Source organism: Arvicola amphibius, chromosome 4 (genome assembly GCF_903992535.2).
Source record: "Arvicola amphibius chromosome 4, mArvAmp1.2, whole genome shotgun sequence".
Lineage (NCBI taxonomy): Eukaryota > Metazoa > Chordata > Mammalia > Rodentia > Cricetidae > Arvicola > Arvicola amphibius.
In genome coordinates this window covers 145,215,737-145,236,045 of record NC_052050.1, presented here as the reverse complement: position 1 = coordinate 145,236,045, position 20,309 = coordinate 145,215,737, and the positions used below count along the sequence as shown (strand labels likewise).

The window sequence follows — 20,309 nt, the reverse complement described above, 5'->3', positions numbered from 1 at the left end:
GCCAGCACCTTTACCTGCGGAGCTGCTTTGCAGACACATGAATCTTGTCTTACACTTGACCACAGTCCAGAGGCCACTGCAGGTCTGAGTGTCGAGCTGCATCAGCTGCAGACTCTACCATCCATCCATGGAACCTGCGCGCCAGTGGTCAAACACAATGAACTCTCTTCTAGAGGCTTCTCCGGACTTTTACAGAATAAAAATTATTCTGTAATTATATTTTAGAATTATATTGTAAAAAAATATTTATTTTTACAAAATAAAAATATTCTGTCTGGCCAAAATAAAGACAACTAAAAGCTCTCAAGAGTCCATGTCTGTAACAATCAGGTAGTCCATCATTCTCCTGGTTCCAGCAACTACACACCCAGGTTTATAGCTATTATCAAGGGCCACTCAGACTGGTCTTCGTAAGTGGCACTCCAAGAAAGATGTAAGTCTTAGAAGGCAGAGTCCCCAAAAACACAGTAGCCCTACAATGATGGTGTAGAACCAAGTCTTTTATACTTCCTGTGGAGACCCGTTGTCTCACAGCAGAAAAATCCAGTCTCTGCTTCCTTATAGAGAATCTCTCTAGCTCCACTCATGGGCCCCTGAGTAAGCTAGGGTAGGAGGGCCCTGGTGGACAGCCCACAGGTAGTGCTGTGTCATCCTCCGGTCTCTCTGGGGGTCAGGCTGGGGGACCAGTAACTCACCATTCCAGCTGGAATGCTTGAAGTACCAATACTTTCCTCCGCCGTAGTTGACGAAGACCATGAGGATGAGGGCTAGCCTATAAGGTAAACAAAGGGGGGCGGTGTTAACACAACCCCGGAAGGACAGATGCTTTCAGACAAGGGGTGTCACATGATAATGTGACTCTACAGAGCAGCTCACGGCACAAGTAGACAAGTTAAGACACGATCATCTGGTGATCACTATGAGGGGCCACATGAGGATGCTTGGCTGCCAATATTTCTAACGCAGTATCTCAAGAGAAATTTACACTTGGGCTGACCATATGGCTCAGCTGGTAAAGACACTACAGACCTAAAGACCACAGCCCCCCATGGTAGAAGGGGAGGATTCACTCCTGTAAATGGCCTCTCACCTTCATGGATGCACAATGATGGGAATCCCCAGCTAACACACACACACACACACACACACACACACACGCGCGCGCGCACGCACGCACGCACGCACGCACGCATGCGAGCGTGCTATAAAGAAAACTTCATAATATGCTACTGAATTTCTTTAAATTAGTTTTTTTTTTTTTTGAGACAGAGTCTTTCTGTGTAACAACCCTGGCTGTCCTGAAACTCGCTTTGTAGACCAGGCTAGCCTCGAACTCAAAGAGGTTTGCCTGTCTGTGTCTCCTGAGTGCTGGGATCAAAGGTATGGGCCACCACACCCTGCTTATGCTACTGAATTTTCTGATCTGAAAACAAAGTAACAATGTTTCCAGGAATGCAACTTTTTAAAAATTATTTTGGTTATCTCAGGCTGACTGTCGTAGAAGACACAGACGCCTGGGACTTAGAAAACTAAGGGTCTAAAACTTGAGTCTTGCTTATCCTAGGCACTCAGTGCTAGTTTATGGCCACCTATGAACCTCTTATCTCCAAGTGTCAATGGCAACAGACGGAAAGAAAAAGAATACGCTCAGCTAGACTCTGGAAGGCTGTCCTTTGGTGCTGTCCTGCGAAGGGACAAGCTGGCATGCTGAGAGACTAACCGCCTGTGCCTCGTGACCCAACTGCCTAGGACACACGCCTACCTCTCCCACCTAGCAACTCAGTGGTTGAGAAGGTTATTTAACTCAGTGGCTCTATTTCTCCGTCCGGGAAGCACATTTTGTAGTTTTACTAAGAGTTCAAACAAGATGAACTGGAGCTGCGATGGCCCAGGGAACGACATGGCTGTCATCAATCCTGTCCTCTGGGATTATTTCATCCGAAGCCTGGAATTCGCTAATACCAGATGTGTCCGTGATGCCACAGGTGGGAAATGCCACACTGCTGTCAGGTTATCTCATAGTGGAAATGCAGGTGCTGGCTGGCGGTGAGGCAGCGTTTGCCCTCCTGAGAGGAGCCTGCCATAAATCCCAGAATGCCTCACTCAGCCCCCCAAGAGAAAAGACACAAAACAACAAACAACCTACAGGCACAATAAAATCCTGTCTAAACTCATTCTCAGGTCACGCATGTGAGGTAAGGGAAAGAAAACTAAATCCGTGCTTGGGCCCGGGTCCCAGCCACAAGATTTCTCAATGTTAATATTCCAACCCGCTGAACTCTGAAACACTTCTGGCTCCAAGCGTGTGAATAGGGGCAGCTTATCCAAACCCAGGACCCAGCTATCTAACGGGGTCCTCAGGACTCCAGAGGCTGAGAAGGAGATGCAGGCTCATCAGTGGAAGTCAGGCATTCTCAGATGGAAGAAATGAAGAACTGACATTGTGTATTTTACTTCTGGCTTCACAGTTATGGACTCTGTCAGAGTTTGGCACAGGACCGTGGGTCTGCTGGCAGAGGCGTAGCCATGGGCTGCCATGCCTTCTGAGCTGGCAGTGTGGCCTGAACAGAGGCCCCTTGCCCAGACACTGAACATATTAGCAGAAACTGGCGGAAACTGGTTCTGGCTGTTTCCTCCTCTCTTCTCTCTCCACCTCGTGACTCTGACTTTAGTTTCACTTTTCTTGTTTGCTTTCTGTGGTGCTGGGGAATGACCTCTGAGCCAAGCACAAGCTAAGCAAGTGGTTTGCCCATACTCCGAACCTCATCATGACAAGTCCAAGCAGAGAGGATGCAGACATTATATTTATTTTTTTGTCTTTTTGATAAAAGGTCTGATTAGCTATTCCAGGCTGGCTTTGAATTTTCAGCAGTCCTTTTGCCTCAGCCTCCTGGGTGCTGAATGCAACACTACACCAGTAAACACGTAAAATACCTTAAGCTAAAAATGGGCTTGTGTGTAACTACAAAAATCTGACATAGACCCGTCCGTACCCACCACGTTATGAGCCCCACTTACCCCCTGAATGTGTCCACACATCGGAGACGGTAAGGCAGGGCAGGCATACGTCGTGTTTCTGGTTGACAGTCATCACTGAGGGGGTCTGCTCTGCTTGGGGATCCTAGCTCCTTCCAAACAAACAGAGAAAGAGATGGTACTTAACAAGGCTCAGGAATAGACTTCATTATTTGGTATTCCAGCACAGAAATCAGAGTGGAAATGTAAGGATAACTTTGGGACAATAATTTGGTTTTGTAAAGATCGCATTCTGAGGTTTTATTCTCCACTTTATCTGCTTGTTTATGCCCTTTGTGGAGTTTGCTGGTGGTCGTGTTGACAGTGTCATAAAGAAATGGGTCTGGGGCTGAGGGTGTAACTCAGTGGCAGAGCGCTCGCCTACCATGTGACAGCCATGTGTTCAGGCCCCTCCACCAAAAAAATCAGGTGTGAACTGGTTCTTAGTTAGTCCAGAACCGATATGGAAATAAATGCGCTCCTGAAAATTCATTAGTCCAAACATAACATCATATTTGGTCATTACGATGGCCATCAACATTCACACATTTAATACTGATGTTTTGGCTCATTTATTTTCAAACAGGGCTGGCTGCTGAGTGAAAAGCTGGACATCGTAAGGCAGCCCAGACTTCCACCCTCACTGAGAAAGAGAGGGGAGAGGGTACAGGACCTCCATAGAAGATGAGGACAAGGCTGCTCTTTATTAAGGACAAGTTGGGGGCTAGTAGGAAGGCCACGTTTGAAGTGCCTGCTGCACAGGCCTCATAACAGAGCCCACAGCGGAAGGAGACAATCTACTCCCACAGGTTGTCTTCTGAGCTCTACACGCAGGCCACAGCAATGCATGCACACACTCACACCGTGTGTCTCTCTCATACACATACGTTAATAAATAAGCAATAAAATAAAATACAAAAATAGATGTGAGAGGACTGTCCCAGCCGGAAAGGCGCTTGCCTAGCGTATCTGGTTCCCTGCCCCATCACCAACAAGATGAGGTAAGCCTGCAATCTCAGCCCTCGGGAGGTGGACAAGAGGGGGATCAGGAGTTCAAGGCTATGCTTAGCTATATCCTACACAGTAAGTTAGAGGTCAGCTTAAGCTATATGTGATCCTGTCTCCAAGAAAGAGAGAGAGAGGAGAGAGACAGACAGAGACAGAGACAGAGAGACACACACACAGAGAAAGAGAGAGAAAGAGAGAGAGAGAGAGAGACAGAGACAGAGACAGAGAGACAGAGACAGACAGAGAGACAGAGAGAGAGGGAAGGAGAGAGAGAGGGAGAGAGAAAGGAAAGAAAGGAAGCATGTAAGCAAGCAAGCATGCAGGGAATGCGGCCTGCACTGATAGTCCCAGCAGACAGGAGGAATCCAGGTCCTGGCCAGGAATGTTGCTATATGTAGTCTGTGTAGCACACACACAGAGAAAACATTCAGAACATAGTCTGATTTTCCACAATATAACTGAAATGCATTAAGCGGGACAATGATACCTACTAAAAGGGAAATTATAAATTCATATCCAGAATACCTCCCAGACAACACATGCAAACTCAAATAACTCACAGAATTGATGAGGCGGTCAGTTTCTCGAGAAGTTATTGCCTTAGAAATGCAATTACTGAAGTCTTCCAAACTGTATTTAAAAAAAAAAGCCCCCATTAGTTTTCTTTCTTGAATGGTAATATTTTCAAAATGACTAGCTACTGGATTAAACATCATCAAAGTTCTTTTAGAAATGACATAACACAGAGTAGAGTCTGCGGTCGCCTTGTCAGTAAGAGCAACGGCGGTGACTCAAAGAGCCGTGAAAATCTCATGACACAAGGCTTCTTACTGCCATGAAAATCAGAAGAGCACATGGCAACAACCATGACCACGCAATTAGGAATGACTTAAAAGAACACCTAAGAAATAGTGGGCACATATAAAAAGCACCCTTCGTGTGATTGTAACACACAAACACACACTGAGTAAGCTGGAGACAGCATTGGCAATTCTTTTATCTGTATGGTTGACCTAATTTACAAATTAAACTCATCTACATGGTTGACAAAAGAGTAAGTACATTCATTGATTTTCTTTAAGATGAGATCTCTACTTGGGTATAAATCTTTGCAAAGATCTCCAGCTCACAAGACAGCTCACTAAATAAAGATGTTTGCCACCAAGGCTGACAACCTGAGTTTGATCCCAGGAACCCATAAGGTAGGAAAGAACTGATTCCCGAGAGACATTCTCTGACCTCCACATGTGTATGCCGGCCACACACACATAAACACACTTGTTTTTTTAACAGAATTTCTTGCCAGGCATAGTGTTGCACGCCTTTAATCCCAGCATTTGGGAGGCAGAAAAGGGTGGATCTCTGCTCAAGGCCAGGCCAGACTACACAGAGAGATGTCCTGGACAGCCAGGGATACACTGAGAAACCCTGTCTTGAAAAACCAAAAAACCCAAAAGTTATACCTCAGTTTGCTTTCAAACAAAGCCACCATATGCTTTGATAAACACAGTGAGTCACTGAGCTTCAAATATCCACACGTGGGCAATCTTACTTCCCCTAACTTTCCCTCCTGACTCACTGCCTTTCCGTACTGTAAAGAAAGCCGGGGCATGAAACCACCTGATCCATAAACACTGAGGTCTCTGTAAAAGGGAAACACTGTTCTGTCTCTAAACACAATCACAATATTATCGTAGTCTAATCTGCTTTCTTGGGTTTATTTATGATGTGGGGGAGATGTGCATGTGCCCTGTGTGGAGGTCAGAGGTCAGCTTGCTGGAGTTGGTTCTCTCCTTCCATGTGAAACTGGGTTGGGTCATGTCATCAGGCAGTGGCAAGTGCCATCATGCAGCCTTTCCCATCAGTACAATTGAAGTGACAGCAATGTTCCTTGCTATCCTCACACAGCCAGCTCAGTCTGCCCGGCTTGTAGATGTTCTTCAAACTTCAAATGTTCAAACCAGCCCCGCATAAAATCCACATAGCCCATGCTTCCACTTGGAACACCTCTTACAAACCAGGACCATTTCTGGTCCACACGGCCCCGCCCGCACCACTGTTGTGTGAAGCATTAACACAGGCACATTCAAGGAAGTGCCAAAGCAGAGAGGCTGAAACACTTAAAAGTTTCTTCTCCAAGAGAAGGGGGACATCATTCTTGGCCTGTAAAACGTCCTTAACTTACACAGAGAAAGGGGTGGCCTTTAGCTCCCCTCCGCCAGAGCACTGAGCTCACCCCTCTGCAGGAGAGGTAAAGATTAGTCTAATTACACAGGGCCAAGATGGCAAGATGAACGGCTCCTCCCTGCAAAAGCCTCATTCCAGCTCTGTTACGATGGCGCGAAGGGACAGAGCCAGTCGCACGCAGAGCACCAAGAGAGAGCACACGGCTACAGTAGAACAGCATGTCCATCTCACCAGAGACTGACAAGCAATACCTGACTCCAAAGAAATGAAACCGCAAGGCTTCTACTTTCTTCCCGGGAAGCTGCTGCGTCAAACAGTCACGCCTAAGCAGCAAGTGACTCTTACCAATATAAGGTCAGGTTTCCGAGACATGGGATGAAACGATTTCAAAAGCTCACAAAGTTAGGTCAGAATATATAAGCTCCCTCAAGGCAGCCAAACTAAGGTTATATTTTCAAACTTCCAATTGAGCTGATCGGCCAACAGCTAGGCAGGAGGTATAGGTGGGATTTCCAGGGAGAGAAAGGAAGAGGAGAAAGAATTCAGGGGCAGGAGACACCAGGAGACACAGAGGGGAAGCAGGAGGTACAAGATGGAAAAGAGATAATACCAGGAGATAGAACGTAGATGAATACAAATGGACTAATTTAAGTTATAAGAGCTAGTTAGGAACAAGCCCACGCAACAGGCCAAGCTTTCATAATTAGTAAGAAGTCTCCATGTCATTATTTGGGAGCTGACAGCACAGAGAAATACTCATTACAGAGCACAGCTTCCTAATGAAGTCTGTGGTCCTTCAGGAGACCCAAGACCCTAAGGGATGAACATGTGAGAATACAGTCTCTCTTCCTGCTGTCTGTCCTTCCTTCCTAGACCAGTTCCACTATGGAGCCAAGGCTGGCTCTGAACCCAAACTCTAAATCCCCCTCCCTCCACCTTCCGACTGCTGGGGTCACATGTGAGTGTCACATGACCATCGTTCTTCCCCCTTTAAAACATGAAAGAACTTTCCTTTACAGCTGATTAAAGGCCAGAGACGGCTTGGCAATAAAGAATGTATATTGTTCTTAAAGAAGACCTGGGTTTGGGTCCCAGCACCTACACTGGGGTGCTCACAACTACCTTGACTCCAGCTCCAGGGGATCCAATGCCTCTGGTCTCTGTGGACATGGACAGATGGACGAACGGGGACACACACACACACACACACCCCTCTGACCTCTGTGGTCTCTCTCTCTCTCTCTCTCTCTCTCTCTCTCTCTCTCTCTCACACACACACACACACACACACACACACACAGAGAGAGAGACAAACATAGACAGACACACATGGACAGACATATAGAGAGACACACACATACAAACACATACACATTACTTTCTAAAAGAAAAATAAATCTTCAAGTTGATTAAACCAGCCTGTTTGGTTTACCTAGTTTGCTTTGTTTTTCTTGTCTTGTTTACTGGTTCACTCGCCAGGATCACTGTTAACCAGGCAGAGAAGGTCAAAATGCCCTCTCCAATCAGATGCTTCTACCCATAGGAAAAGGAATCCACACTGAGGTCCTGAGCGACATGCTGCCCTTGCGGGGCACTTTGGCCCCCAGACTCCTGAGCTAATGGGAAGCAGAGGAAGATGCAGTGGAGAGGTGGAGAAGAAGAGAACCAGCGTGGCACCCTTCTAAAACTCAATCCGGGAGATTCTTCAGGAAGTAAACGTTTCTCAAACATCGCCATCTTCAGCCACGTTGGGAGAATAAAGGCAAAGACCCGTTTGCACCTTCGTGAGCATTGCCCTACGGTCAGAGGCTACATTACAGTCTGCTCGCATGCCCAGGACTGGGACAGACATGGCAGATGCGCAAACACTCGCTAAACAGAGAGTAACGATCATCTATGTTGTGTCTGCTTTTGGTGACTGTCCTGAGGTGGAAGAGCGGCCAACGGAGGGCCAAATTACCCTTTCTGGGTCCATTATTTCTGGGTCTTTGTTTCCCAGGCGTCTTCTCCTCAACAACTTACCTCAGTAAGAACCTCAGGAAAGATGTCCCGATGATGAGTGCTAGACCAACGAGGAAAGCGATGCTCACAGCTATAAAAGAAAAAAAAACATTAATCATAAGTATCAAAGCTGTCGGGGCATCCCATTACCCTGTCAGTGACAGCTGGAAGCAATATGAGCAAAGCTCACACTCCTATGCTAAATGTTGTATAAACAATTAAGAACGAAGCATGCAGGAGCATTGCATGACACGCTCACAAAGCATCCATCACTCAGTTCCCGGATGATTGATCACTAGTATCAAAAGACCGTCTCCCTCGGAGCTGGGGACGCAGCTCAGTGGTGGAGCACTGACCTTGCATTTTTCAAGCACTTGGGTTCTATCTTCAGCAAAACAAAAACGGTATTGCGAGGTTTCATCTATTGAGTCCCTTCTCCTTGTTCATATCATCCCTATATTCATAAGACATGGGTCCTGCAGTAGGTCTGGTGACCCTGGGTGTCTCCTGTCGTACCAGACAACAGGTCAGTCTACCAAACAGCCAGTTCTCAAAACCATCAAGGTCATGAAAGACAAAGGAAGGCCAAGAGGACACTGACAAGGCAGTTTTGACAACTAAATGCAACGTGGGATCCCAGACTAGCTCCTGAGTGACAGCAGCGACACCAGGGGAAATGGCTCAGCAATAAATGCCCTTGCCACCAAGCCTGCAACCCGAGTTCCAACCCCAGGACCCCCGGGGTAGAGAAGAGAACAAAAGCCCCAAAGTTGTCTTTGACTCCACAGCATGTGGACTGTGGAGCCAACAACAGAATAAATAAACAAATGTATGTTAAAAAAAAAAAGACAACTTGAGACGTTTAAATGTGTATAGATCGGGGCTGTGTAAATGTTAAGTTACTGGCCCCAATAATTATACACAGGGCAATTATAGTGTGGTTATACAGGTTAAGGACATACACACAGCTAGATAATGGGTGTTCAGAAACTTTCTGTAACGTTTCTGTAAACCTAAAACTTCTTCACAGTGTCATGCAAAGCTACCAACAACTCTTTCATACTAAGGAGGCACCGCCTGTAACTGACCACATGACACACACACAGACTGAGGAGGCACCTGCAGCTGACGGTGTGACAGAGACACGCTAGGCTGGCAAGAGCCTGTCTCTCTGGCGTCACAGTACACAGTGGCTTCCAGGTCCAGGCTCAGCCACAAGCACCGTTACCTGCTGCTGAGCCATCTCAAAGGCCCTGGACGAACAACTTTAAGTTACCGTCCATATTAAGGGCTCCTGTTACTCCAAAGGCAACTTAAGCATTATTCTTATTTTTCTCTTCTTTGTTTCATAATAACCCTGCAGTTTTTATACTTTCTACACGTTAGTTTTTAGTCAGTGACATTGATTACGTTTTAACTGTGTTTACATTTAATTTTGGTGTGTACATACGTGTGCTGCACATGTGCATGTGCGGAGGTCAGAGGCCAGCTTGCAGGAGTCTGGCCTCTCTTACCACATGAGATCCAGGGACTTGGTGGCAAGGGCTTTAACTGCTGAGCCATCTTGCTGGGCCTCGTTACTCTTTTAACTCCGTGGGCTGCCTGCACTGCTCCCTTGGTAAGGGCTCTGCATTCTTTTGAGATAACGTCACTCTTAGCTCTCTGTGAACAGAACTTACTAATGACACTGAAGGTCCCCGGTTGTTCTTTAAAGAGTATCACACACAGTAATACCAGAGAGGGCTCAGGGTGACAGATGCTCTGCCATGGAGCTGTGAGAAAATGAAGGATGTCCCTTACTGTGAGGGGACCTCAGGAGCTGTCAGTGTCAAGGCTCCCAGGAAACACTGTGTATGCCCTAACCCCCCAAACAGAAAGTTAACTGCCCTATTTCTAGTTTCTTTCCATGTGTGTTTAAACCCAGTGATATCAAAATACGGAGCTATACCACATAATTTTCTTCATATGTATCTATGACATAGCAAAGCCACCAAACTGGGATTGGAGGTATAGAATACATGCTTTAGCATGGGTGAGGTCCTTATTCTAATCCCCAGCACCAAATGAATGGTAGCGGTAATACATAATCCATGTTTTAAATGGATGACGGTGTCATGAAGTGTCAGATGCAAGGAGACCAAAAACTTTGAAAATACAAACTTAGAAAAAAACAACAAAGAGGTATATACGTACGAAGGTTACTGTCGACTGGGTTCTCGTTGACAACTAGGTCACAGGCGACTTCACTGGCGCCAGGGGAAGCATTCTGGACCAAAAGGGAATAGTTTCCAAATTCTCCAAATTTGTATTCCAGCCTAAAAAGAGCAGGCAAAATGAAGGCCAATGGTTACACGTGGAAACAAGGAGCTAGGCCAGTGGTTCTCAGCCCATGGGTCAAGACCCTGTGGGGTTGAATATCAGTATCCCACATATCAGACATTGATAAACAACTCATAACAGCAGCAAAATTACAGTTATGAAGTAGAAACATAATAGTTTTATGGTCGGGGGTCACCACAACATGAGGAACTGTGTTAGGAAGGTTGAGAACCACTTGAGCTAGACTCTGCTAACACCATCAGTAAGGAATGACATAAATTCAGGAAGATTAAAAAAAATATTTTAAAGAGAAGAAAAGCAAAACCATGCAGGGAAAAAAAAAGGAAAAGCAGACTCAAATTGGACCACAATGAGCAGGCACGGACCTGCAAGCTTCAGTCTCTCCCTGGGTGTAATTAACTTGTAGGATGGACCCATGCTGGGTGCTCACGGAGATGGCCGCAATGCTTGGCTTCGCAGGTTTGCCACTGTGAGAGACGTTCGCCAGAGGCTGGAAGGTGCACTGTGGAGACAAAGCCAGCAGGCACAGTGTCAGGGTGTTCTCATTCTCAGACTAGGAGCCACTGTTACTCGGCAGGGCCCTGAGCTGTTAGGCAGGAGCCTTCCCATAAACTACACCTCTCATCTGTTCGGGGTCTTCAAAGTCTCTCAGTGGTTGGGGGGACACGATATCCAAGAGAAAAAGCCTAACTCTTCCTTGTACTTTAAAAAGCTTAAATTGCAGTAATGCATTAAAAATTTGCCCATTTTATATTAAAACAATGACTGCCATGATGGAATTGAACCATCTTTATTTATAGGTAATCTTTTCACAGCCTACTTTAAATCTTGCATTCTATTGTTTCAATATTATTTAACCAATTTACAGGATCCTATTTTACATACTTCTATTTACTACACCTGTCACCAACTATAAGAACTGTGGGTATTTATGTCTTCCAGGATTTTCTACTGTAGCCTTACATTTTGGTCATATAAATTTATTGTTTTAAAATATCTACCCACGAGGTTTTTACTCCTTTAAATTCTTTCCTTAATGTAAATTTCCAAAAGCGAAATTACTGGATAAGAAACGTCTTAGCCAGTGGTGGTGTCGGCAGCAGAGTACACCAATCACTGCCAAACATTCTCCCTTGGTCATATTCCACCTAGTTCTTTACTATAAACTATTTTTGTTTCCTTGCCTGTAAATCTGAAGGGAACAAGAAAAGGGCTTAGACATCAGAACACTGGAAGGGTGTACCACATAAGGCCCCAAGCGAATGGAGAGGATGCAGATGATACACACTTGGTAACAGGACTCAGATTTCCAGTACACCGTTAGGCTTGTTCCCGACAGTTCATTGTGGATGAGAAGCAGAGCCTGATCCATCTTCAGCTCCACAGGCCTCTTCTCTTCTCCATCTGATAAAGATCAGAAAGAAAAGTTACAAAACAAAAGAACCAAAAAACCCAGAGCACCAAAGGGAGACACAAAAGAGCACAGCGTTAGTACTTCACAAATACCTACAGGCTGGAGCATGTGCGGTCTTCAGCCCAGGGCCCCGTGACCTGTTGTGTGCAATGCCACACGCAGAGGCCCTTTGCACAGATGGCTCAGCTACAACTGAGGTCCCATCAGCACCATTCACATCCAGGGTGTAAGGACTGTCTGAGGAGGTAACACTCACTGAATAATACAGAGGTCATGAGCTAGGCTCTTTTCTGTTTTGCAGAAGAGCAAAGCTCACACCTTTTGCCCCTGCCCAGGGCCACAGCTTTCCAATGAAATCACTGATCTGAACCAAGGGTCTATTATTCCCACGTCTAGACTTTACCACTTTAGTTATGAGCTCAGCCTCCGCAACTTGTTGCAAATGCAGACTGCAGCTCTACCTCTCCGAGGAGGTAACAAGAGACATTAAAGGCTGGAGAGATGGCTCAGCCGTTAAGAGCACTAGCTGCTCTTCCAGAGGACACCAAGTTGGACTTCCAGCACCCATAGGGCAACTCACAACCATTTGTAACTACAGTTTCAGGAGATCTGACACCCTCTTCTGGCCTCTGCAAGTACCAGGCATGCACATGGTGCAGAGACATCCATGCCGACAAGACACCCATACATATAAACATTACATGAGGAGACACCAGGATACAGATGTGTATGAAAACAATGACAGGCAAGGCCATCAGCCTCAATGTCCAGCCCAGTGACCTCACTGAGAATATCATGGCCAAGATCCAATCAGGGCGCCCAACCTGACCACCAGGTCTCGATACACAGCAACGACAGCCGGAGTGTGACCTCATGCTCTTGGGCTACACCGTCTAGAAACAGTCCAGCCTGCACTGCACCTACATGGAGACATCATCCAGCTCTCCCAGAAGCAAAACTCTGATGAGAAGACCGGCCCCAAGTGCTACTACACCTATCTGCACTTAGCAACTGTGAGCTGTTGCCACTCATTCAGCCTCCAACCCAAGGCCAAGCAAAGCCAAGGGCAGCTGCCAGGCCTATGTTCTTGGGACCCCAATAATGTAACAAAATCCTACTTACACTGACAGGAGCAGTAAAAGAAACAGGTAAATGCAGCCTGCAGCCCTCCCTCCCAACTCGCATAAGCAGGTGGGCTAGGCTCCTGGGCCGTTCTGCCTCTTATTTTAGGCCTCAGCCGGGCGGTGGTGGTGCACGCCTTTAATCCCAGCACTCGGGAGGCAGAGGCGGGCGGATCTCTGAGTTCAAGGCCAGCCTGGTCTACAAGAGCTAGCTCCAGGTCAGGCTCTAAAGCCGCAGAGAAACCCTGTCTCGAAAAACCAAAAAAAAAAAAAAAAAATATTTTAGGCCTCTTGTACCTCCTCATTCTAGTGGGGGAACTCTGAATCTCCAGATCTGAAGGAGTCACAAGTGTAGGAGACAACTGAAGGGCGGAAGCTCTCTGCTTTCGCATTCAACAAGGGGTCCAGGTCACGGCTTGCTAGATGACATCATTAGGATGGCACAAAGATGCTAATCATTTAGGGACTGGAGTGGCTTCTCCCCATCATCATGTAGGCTTCAGGGACCGGACTCAAGCAGTTGGGTTTGACAACACACTTTAGTGCTGAGACATTCTGTCAGCCTTGTATGTTATTTTTTAAACAAAGTACCCCCAGAGAATGAACTTTCATGAGTGAGGTTTCCCCTCCAAAATAGTCTTTCGAAGATTTTAATACAATCTCAAAAGTACTGTGAAATTCCAGTCCTATTTAGTGGGGCTGGCAGTGACTTTCTCATTATGTGCCACATCCCAAGTCTTATATATTAGTGTCCTCCTCCCCCCTCCCAGTTGGGGTTTCTCTGCATTGCTGTGGTTGGCCTTGAACTGTTGGCTTCAGGGATCCTTCTGCTTCAGTCTCCCAAAGAGCTGGGGCACCACTGTGAGACCTAGAGAATCAACCAACTGGCTGAAGGTCACAAGCTGCTAGCAGGCAGGTCTAAGTGGAGGTCAGTCACCTAAGGCCTGCATTACCACAGAGGAAGTGTATCTGCTCGGCCATCTCTGTTCTCAATCGGCCTTTGGATTTCTCCCTCACTTTCCAGCTGATAAATAGAAAACAGCTTTGAACATGTCCTCCAAATGCTTGCTATGACTGTGTTCTTATTCTGTGATTGGCTGCATGGCTGTTTTCTTAGCCTGTGATTGGCTGCATGACTGTTTTCCTAACCTGTGATTGGCTGGAATACTTATTTAACCCCTCTCCTAAACACAGGTAGCCTTGGGTTTGCTTGCTTGTTTTATCTTTGTCGTATTTTTTTTTTTCATTTTTCCTGATAATTTTTTAAGTGCGTTTGGATGCCTCGCCTGCATGCATGTATATATACCACATTAGTGCCTGGTGCCCAAAGAGGCCAGAAAACAGCATCAGAGCCCCTAGAACTTGAGTTATATATAGCTGTGAGCTGTCATATGGATGTTGGGAATCGAACCTGGGTCGTTTGGAAGAACTGCCAGTTAGTTCACCCGGAGACATCTCTCCACACCATATTTGACGATTTTCCTTTTCGAGTTTAGTGTAATCCCCTGTGCACCGGTTCATCTTTTCTCTATAATTTCAGCATCCCTTGGTGGTTGGAACGACTATACTTCTATTTCTTCGTCCTGTGTGGTGCTTCGATTTCCCTTGTGGATTCTAGACTTGCAAAGCTCTTGACATTGTTACTATAGTAGTCAGGACTATTCAGAGTCCCTCAGGCCTAGCCGAACATCAGAATTGCCTGGGAAGCTTCAAAAAGAACAGCAACAAAAAGTTCAAACACCCTGACCAGACTCCGAACTCAGCATGACTTTTTAAAAATCGCTCCTCCCAACAAGCCTAAAACCCTGAATTCTCACACCTTTCTTTGTACTTCTTTGCATTACTTCAATGTATTTTTAAAGTTTGGAAGGTGCAGGGGTGTGTTTCACACAGAAGCCACATCCAAGTTCTGAGCCGGAAAAGGGGGTGGATGGTGGGGAAGAGGCAGGCGACACACCATGCAGGATGATAGGCCCTATCTTATACAATGCGCAAAGCGGGTTTGTCCATCCATCTGCCTCAGTCCCTGGCCAAACTAGCTTCCGACAGGAGTTTGTGGAACAGTGGTGCAGGACCCTGGAACCTTGGGGTCGAGGGAACTCCCAGAATTCCTCCCCCCCCCCCCATTCCCCTGGTGAATTCGGAGCCGGACTGAGCACCCAATCGGGACGCCCGCGATTGAACCTGAGAAGCCAGGCCGGGCTGGGCTCCCGGGTGACAGCTCCCGCGACGCCCGCACTGCAGCCCACCCCAGAGCGGACCCGGCGCCTAGCTCATGTCCTGTGCCCCGGGGGTCGTGGGAACGTCCCGGGCAGGCCCACGCACGGTCCCCGCTGCCCCCAGCCCGCGCGGCCGCTCACCTGGCTCCGCCCGGCGGCCGGGGGCGAGCAGCGTGGCGCTCAGCACCGAGCCGGCCAGCAGCAGCGCGACCAGCGCCGGGCCCGCGCCCATGCCGCCTGCCGCCTCCCTCGGGGAGCTGCGCTCCTCAGTCCCCGCTGCCGAGCTGCGCTCCTTCGCCCGGCGCCTGCGCGAGCTCGACCGGCCCGTCAGCGCCCGCTCCATGTCGTCACCGCCGCTGTCCCGTTCGGGAAGGCGGGGCTTCGCCGCCACAGACCCCGCCTCCTGCCTCCCTAAGCCCCGCCCCGCCCCGTGGGAAAGTGTGTACCTATCCCTAGCGCCGCAGAGTGCGTCCTGACTGTTTTCTACCCTTTGCGCAGTGTTTTCCAGTGGAGAGGAACATCCAGAAGAGTGGTCTTTGCTTCCCCACTTATTCACCCTCACCACTTTTCTGACCGACATTCTAAATTCTTACACTCTAGCCTTTTAACGTGCCCCTGTCCATGTAGAAGATACCTGTGTAATGAACAAGACTGAAGAGCTTCCCTCTCACACCCACAAACTCTAGGCGTTCACTACATAGAAGGAAGTTTACATCCCCTAAAAGGTCTCCTGTTTCTGGCACGGTGAAGAGGCTGCTGCCAGTCTTCTGTGGACGTTAAAGGTGCGCAGGGATGAGGACCCTCCAGATCCACACCGCTGTCTGTATTCCCAGCGAAACCGTCACATGTGAAAAAGGACGGGCACAATTTGTAACACAATTGCTTCTAATAGCAAAATCGCATGAGCAGTCCAAATGGCCATCACACTATGCAGCTAGAGGAAATGCTTAGCCCTTCTTCACACAGCCACATTCGAGAGTCTTAAATAAGATGAAGGGAAACAGGCTGCGCTTAGCTTTGCAATTACATTTATTTAATTTCTCAGATGGACTCATTTAAAAATCCAGCTATGCAAATAAACAAACGTGCAGTTGCATAGAAAGAATCACATTCTAGCCAGGCATGTTGGCGCACACCTTTAATCTCAGCGTTTGGGAGGCAGAGGTGGGAGGATCTCTGTGAGTTCGAGGCTAGCCTGGTCTACAGAGTGAGTTCCAGGATGGTCAGGGCTGTTATACAAACAAACGACGACAAAAATAAAAATAAAAAAAGTTTTAAGGAGCCAGAGAAGCTCCTGGACACGGGAAAAATAGAGAGCATTCAGGTTTGCAGGGCCAGGAGCTCCAGACCCCAAGCTGAGAGCTCTAACCCATGCTACTGGAGGGGACTGGACTGGTTGTAGGGTTAAGGGTGCTGTTACCCCAAGGCTGTAACACAGGACGACACTACTGCTTATGGCTGCCCCCTGCTGCTCATTGATGCTGCCAGATGCTGGGGGACATTAAAGGTGAGGTGAAAGCAGCCCTGGCAGAGCTCCCCTGTGTACCCACAAGCTCTACCCAGATAGAGCTGAACCCTCAACCTCTAGTGTGGAAGGAAGGGAGGTGAGCTAAACAGAGCTCAGTAGGTGGTTCCCTAGTTAGGGACCGTAGGAAGCCTTCACAGGGCAGTCCATAGCGGCTGGAACTTCAGTCTAGGGATCAGATTCCCTTTCTCATCTTCCTGGTCACTGCGTGCATGCACACACTTAATTGCAGGTAAGCACTATTAAATCCAAAAAAATAAAATACTGAAAGGAAAGGAAAAAACCCAAACAAATCACTAAGGAATCTTGACAAATCCATTGAATTAATAGTTACTATTCAATAGATTAGGAATGGCTAGGTGTCTTTAATAAAACTTATGTTGGGAAAAAAGGTATCAGAGGAAAATAAAAACTTACCTTAGAAAACATAATTGCATTCAAGTATGTGCACACAAAACTGACACTTTTGCCTTGTTATATAGAAGTAAAGAATGACTCTAGGCTTCCTTCTTTGTAAGGAAGGTCTCTCCTATTCTTGTCATCTGCATCTTTAAAAACAAAATGAGATATATATATATATATGTATGTATGTATATACATATACTCATTTTGATATTTCATTGTATTTTAATAAATTGCCTGAAGATCAGAATGCAAAGCAGCCACACTAGTCAGTCATATAGGCCAGGCAGTGGTGGCACACACCTTTAATCCCAGTAGCCACACTAGTTAGCCACAGAGGTTGGGTGGTGGTGGTGCACACCCTTAATCCCAGCACTAGAGAGAAATATAAGGTGAGATGAGACAGGAACTTACTCTCTTTCGGTATGAAGATTTCATAGTGGTAAGAGCTCTCTAGTGGCTTGGCTGCTTTGGTTTTCTGATCTTCAGGTTGAAGCCCAATATCTGTCTCTGTGTTTATATTATTCGTGCTACTTAATCCACTACCCCAGAGTTTTAGAACCTTTTAAAAGTACACAGCATGAGCCGGGCGGTGGTGGCGCACGCCTTTAATCCCAGCACTAGGGAGGCAGAGGTAGGTGGATCTCTGTGAGTTCGAGGCCAGCGTGGTCTACAAGAGCTAGTTCCAGGACAGGCTCCAAAGCTAGAGAAACCCTGTTTCGAAAAACCAAAAAAAAAAAAAAAAAAAAAAAAAAAAAAAAAAAAAAAAATGTTTGTTTGTATGTCATTATTTGTGCTAGGCGGCCCGAAGGAAAGCCCCCACTGCATATGACACCCGCACTGGGCACCATCTGCACTTTTTCATCAGGACTGTTGTTGGGGACTGCGGACCGACAGACCCCGAATTTCCTGTAAACAGCTTGTTTTCCTCTGCTCTGAGCAGCCTGCAGCTGCTCTGAGCACGAGACCCCGATGGCAGGGGAGTGGGTTCTGATGAGTCTGCAGCTGAAGGATCCCGAGAGCTGGGGCGTGGCCAGAGCCCTCTATAAGCTGCCCCTGAGCACAGTAAAGTGGGCATTCTCGGCATTCTTGTCTTAAGGATGTCCACGTGTCCCCGGCTGTCTGCCTGTCCGTCTCTGCCTGTGCTTGTGTGTTTATAAATTTTCAGCCTAGTTCCCGTAGCACGCAGTGAAGAGAGCGCAGAATGGAACGGTAGAGTTTTACAGACTGCCAATAATGACACAGAGACTTATAAAAGTTTGGCTTTTAGCTTAAGTTTGTCTTAACTAGCTCTTATAACTTAAATCAACCCATTTATATTAATCTACGTTCTGCCATGTGGCATTACCTCTCTTGCATCTTACAGTTCCTGTTTTCTCTTTATGTCTGGCTGGCGACTTTCTGCCCACCTAAATCCCTTCTCCTATTCCTCGCCCCAGAAATCCCCCTTATTCTCTCCTGTCTAGCTATTGGCCATTCAGCTTTTTATTACACCAATCACAGCAACACACCTTCACAGAGTACAAATATTCTGCAACAGAAGACAGATGCACTTAATGGGTTGACATGGAAATTCAATGAAATAAATGTAATATAGCCTCCAACTTGAATCTCTTACGCCTTAATTCGGCATATGAAAAACACAGGTTAAATGCAAGGTTAGAGAGATTAGTAAAACATTGGAATGTTCTCCCTCAGAATCTCTCTCCGCAGTCCTTAAACCACATATAATTTGCATAACGTCATTATCAAAGTTTATATTCCATGTTTCAGACATAATGATGTATATAATAAATTACATGGTAATGAAAAGAAAGATGTGGGTCTTTGGGCAAACAAATAGGAGGAAACTGACAGATGCTATAAAAATAACCATGAAAATGTGTGTCTCCTGGGACAGAAGTTACCAGAAGATGTAGTTGGGACCCAAATCTCCACAAGACCAGGTAGGATGCAGACCTGCAGCAGTTCCATGGGTCCCACCAGTTTGTTCACAAGATCTCTGAAGCAGTCACTGGTTGGGCACCCAAGAAAGCCCTGGGCATCACCTACATCAAGACATCGCTGACAGTCTCGAGGGGCTGAAGCTTGTCTCTGACATCGACCCGGAAAAGACGGAACTGATAGGAGGTCCCTGTGGAGTTCTGCAGCCAAGTGACTCAAAGAGCTGCTGCCACAGACAGTGAGATCTCATTTGTATTTTAATAAATAAAGCTTGCCTGAAGTTCAGAGAGTAAAAGAGCCGCACTGGTCAGCCTTACAGACCAGGCAGTGGTGGCACACACCTTTAATCCCAGTAGTCACACTAGTTTGCCATAGAAACTGGGCGGTACATGCCTTTAACCCAGCCCTAGAGAGAACCCGAAGAGACAGCTCACACACGCAGTCTCATGCTGAGATTCCTGGAGGCAGGGTCACCATTTTGGACTGAGGTAGAAGTGGCTGGCTGTTTTGCATTTCTGACCTTCAGGTTGGACCCCAATTTCTATCTCTGAGCTTTTATTGATCGTGCTACAGACGACCAACTTCGGAATCATTGAGGCAGACCACAGACCCCATGGGGATCTACAGAACCCTTGAGAACATCATTCATGGCGGCTGGAGAGACGGCTCAGCAAACTGGCTGCTCTTCCAGGGGACATGAGTTTGAATCCCAGGACCTACACGGCAGCTCACAAGCGTTTATAACCCCAGTTCCAGGGGATCCAACACCGTCCTCTTGCCTCCGTCAGTACCGTTACAAGTGGTATCCAGACATACATGCAGGCAAAACACTCATATACATAAAATAAATAAAAAACAAAAAAGAACATAACTCATGTTAGAAGAATGTTTACTGCTCTTGCAGAGAACCCAGGGTCAGCGCCCACATCAAGAGGCTCACAAGCATCCATAACTCCCATTTCAGGGAATCCTATTAATGTTATTTATATGGTCGTGTATTTAGGTTTTTTTTTTTTTTTTTTTTTTTTTTTTTTTTTTTTTTGGTTTTTCGAGACAGAGTTTCTCTGTAGCTTTGGAGCCTGTCCTGGAACTAGCTCTTGTAGACCAGGCTGGTCTCGAACTCACAGAGATCC

General features: G+C 46.8%; 1 protein-coding gene across 2 annotated transcripts in view; it reads right to left on the bottom strand.

The window, feature by feature from the left end:
• Positions 1-15,657, bottom strand: part of Hgsnat (heparan-alpha-glucosaminide N-acetyltransferase) — a 28,478-nt gene extending 12,821 nt beyond the window's left edge. For both annotated transcript variants that reach the window (XM_038325727.1, XM_038325728.1), the window contains exons 1-8: positions 15,447-15,657; positions 11,840-11,955; positions 10,917-11,053; positions 10,405-10,526; positions 8,233-8,302; positions 4,584-4,653; positions 3,019-3,128; positions 696-772 (exon numbers count right to left, since the gene is read on the bottom strand). In XM_038325727.1, the coding sequence (XP_038181655.1) occupies positions 696-772; positions 3,019-3,128; positions 4,584-4,653; positions 8,233-8,302; positions 10,405-10,526; positions 10,917-11,053; positions 11,840-11,955; positions 15,447-15,648 (904 nt within the window). In that variant the 5' untranslated portion in view covers positions 15,649-15,657. The remainder of the gene's footprint in view (positions 1-695; positions 773-3,018; positions 3,129-4,583; positions 4,654-8,232; positions 8,303-10,404; positions 10,527-10,916; positions 11,054-11,839; positions 11,956-15,446) is intronic.
• Between the last annotated feature and the right edge of the window lie 4,652 nt (positions 15,658-20,309).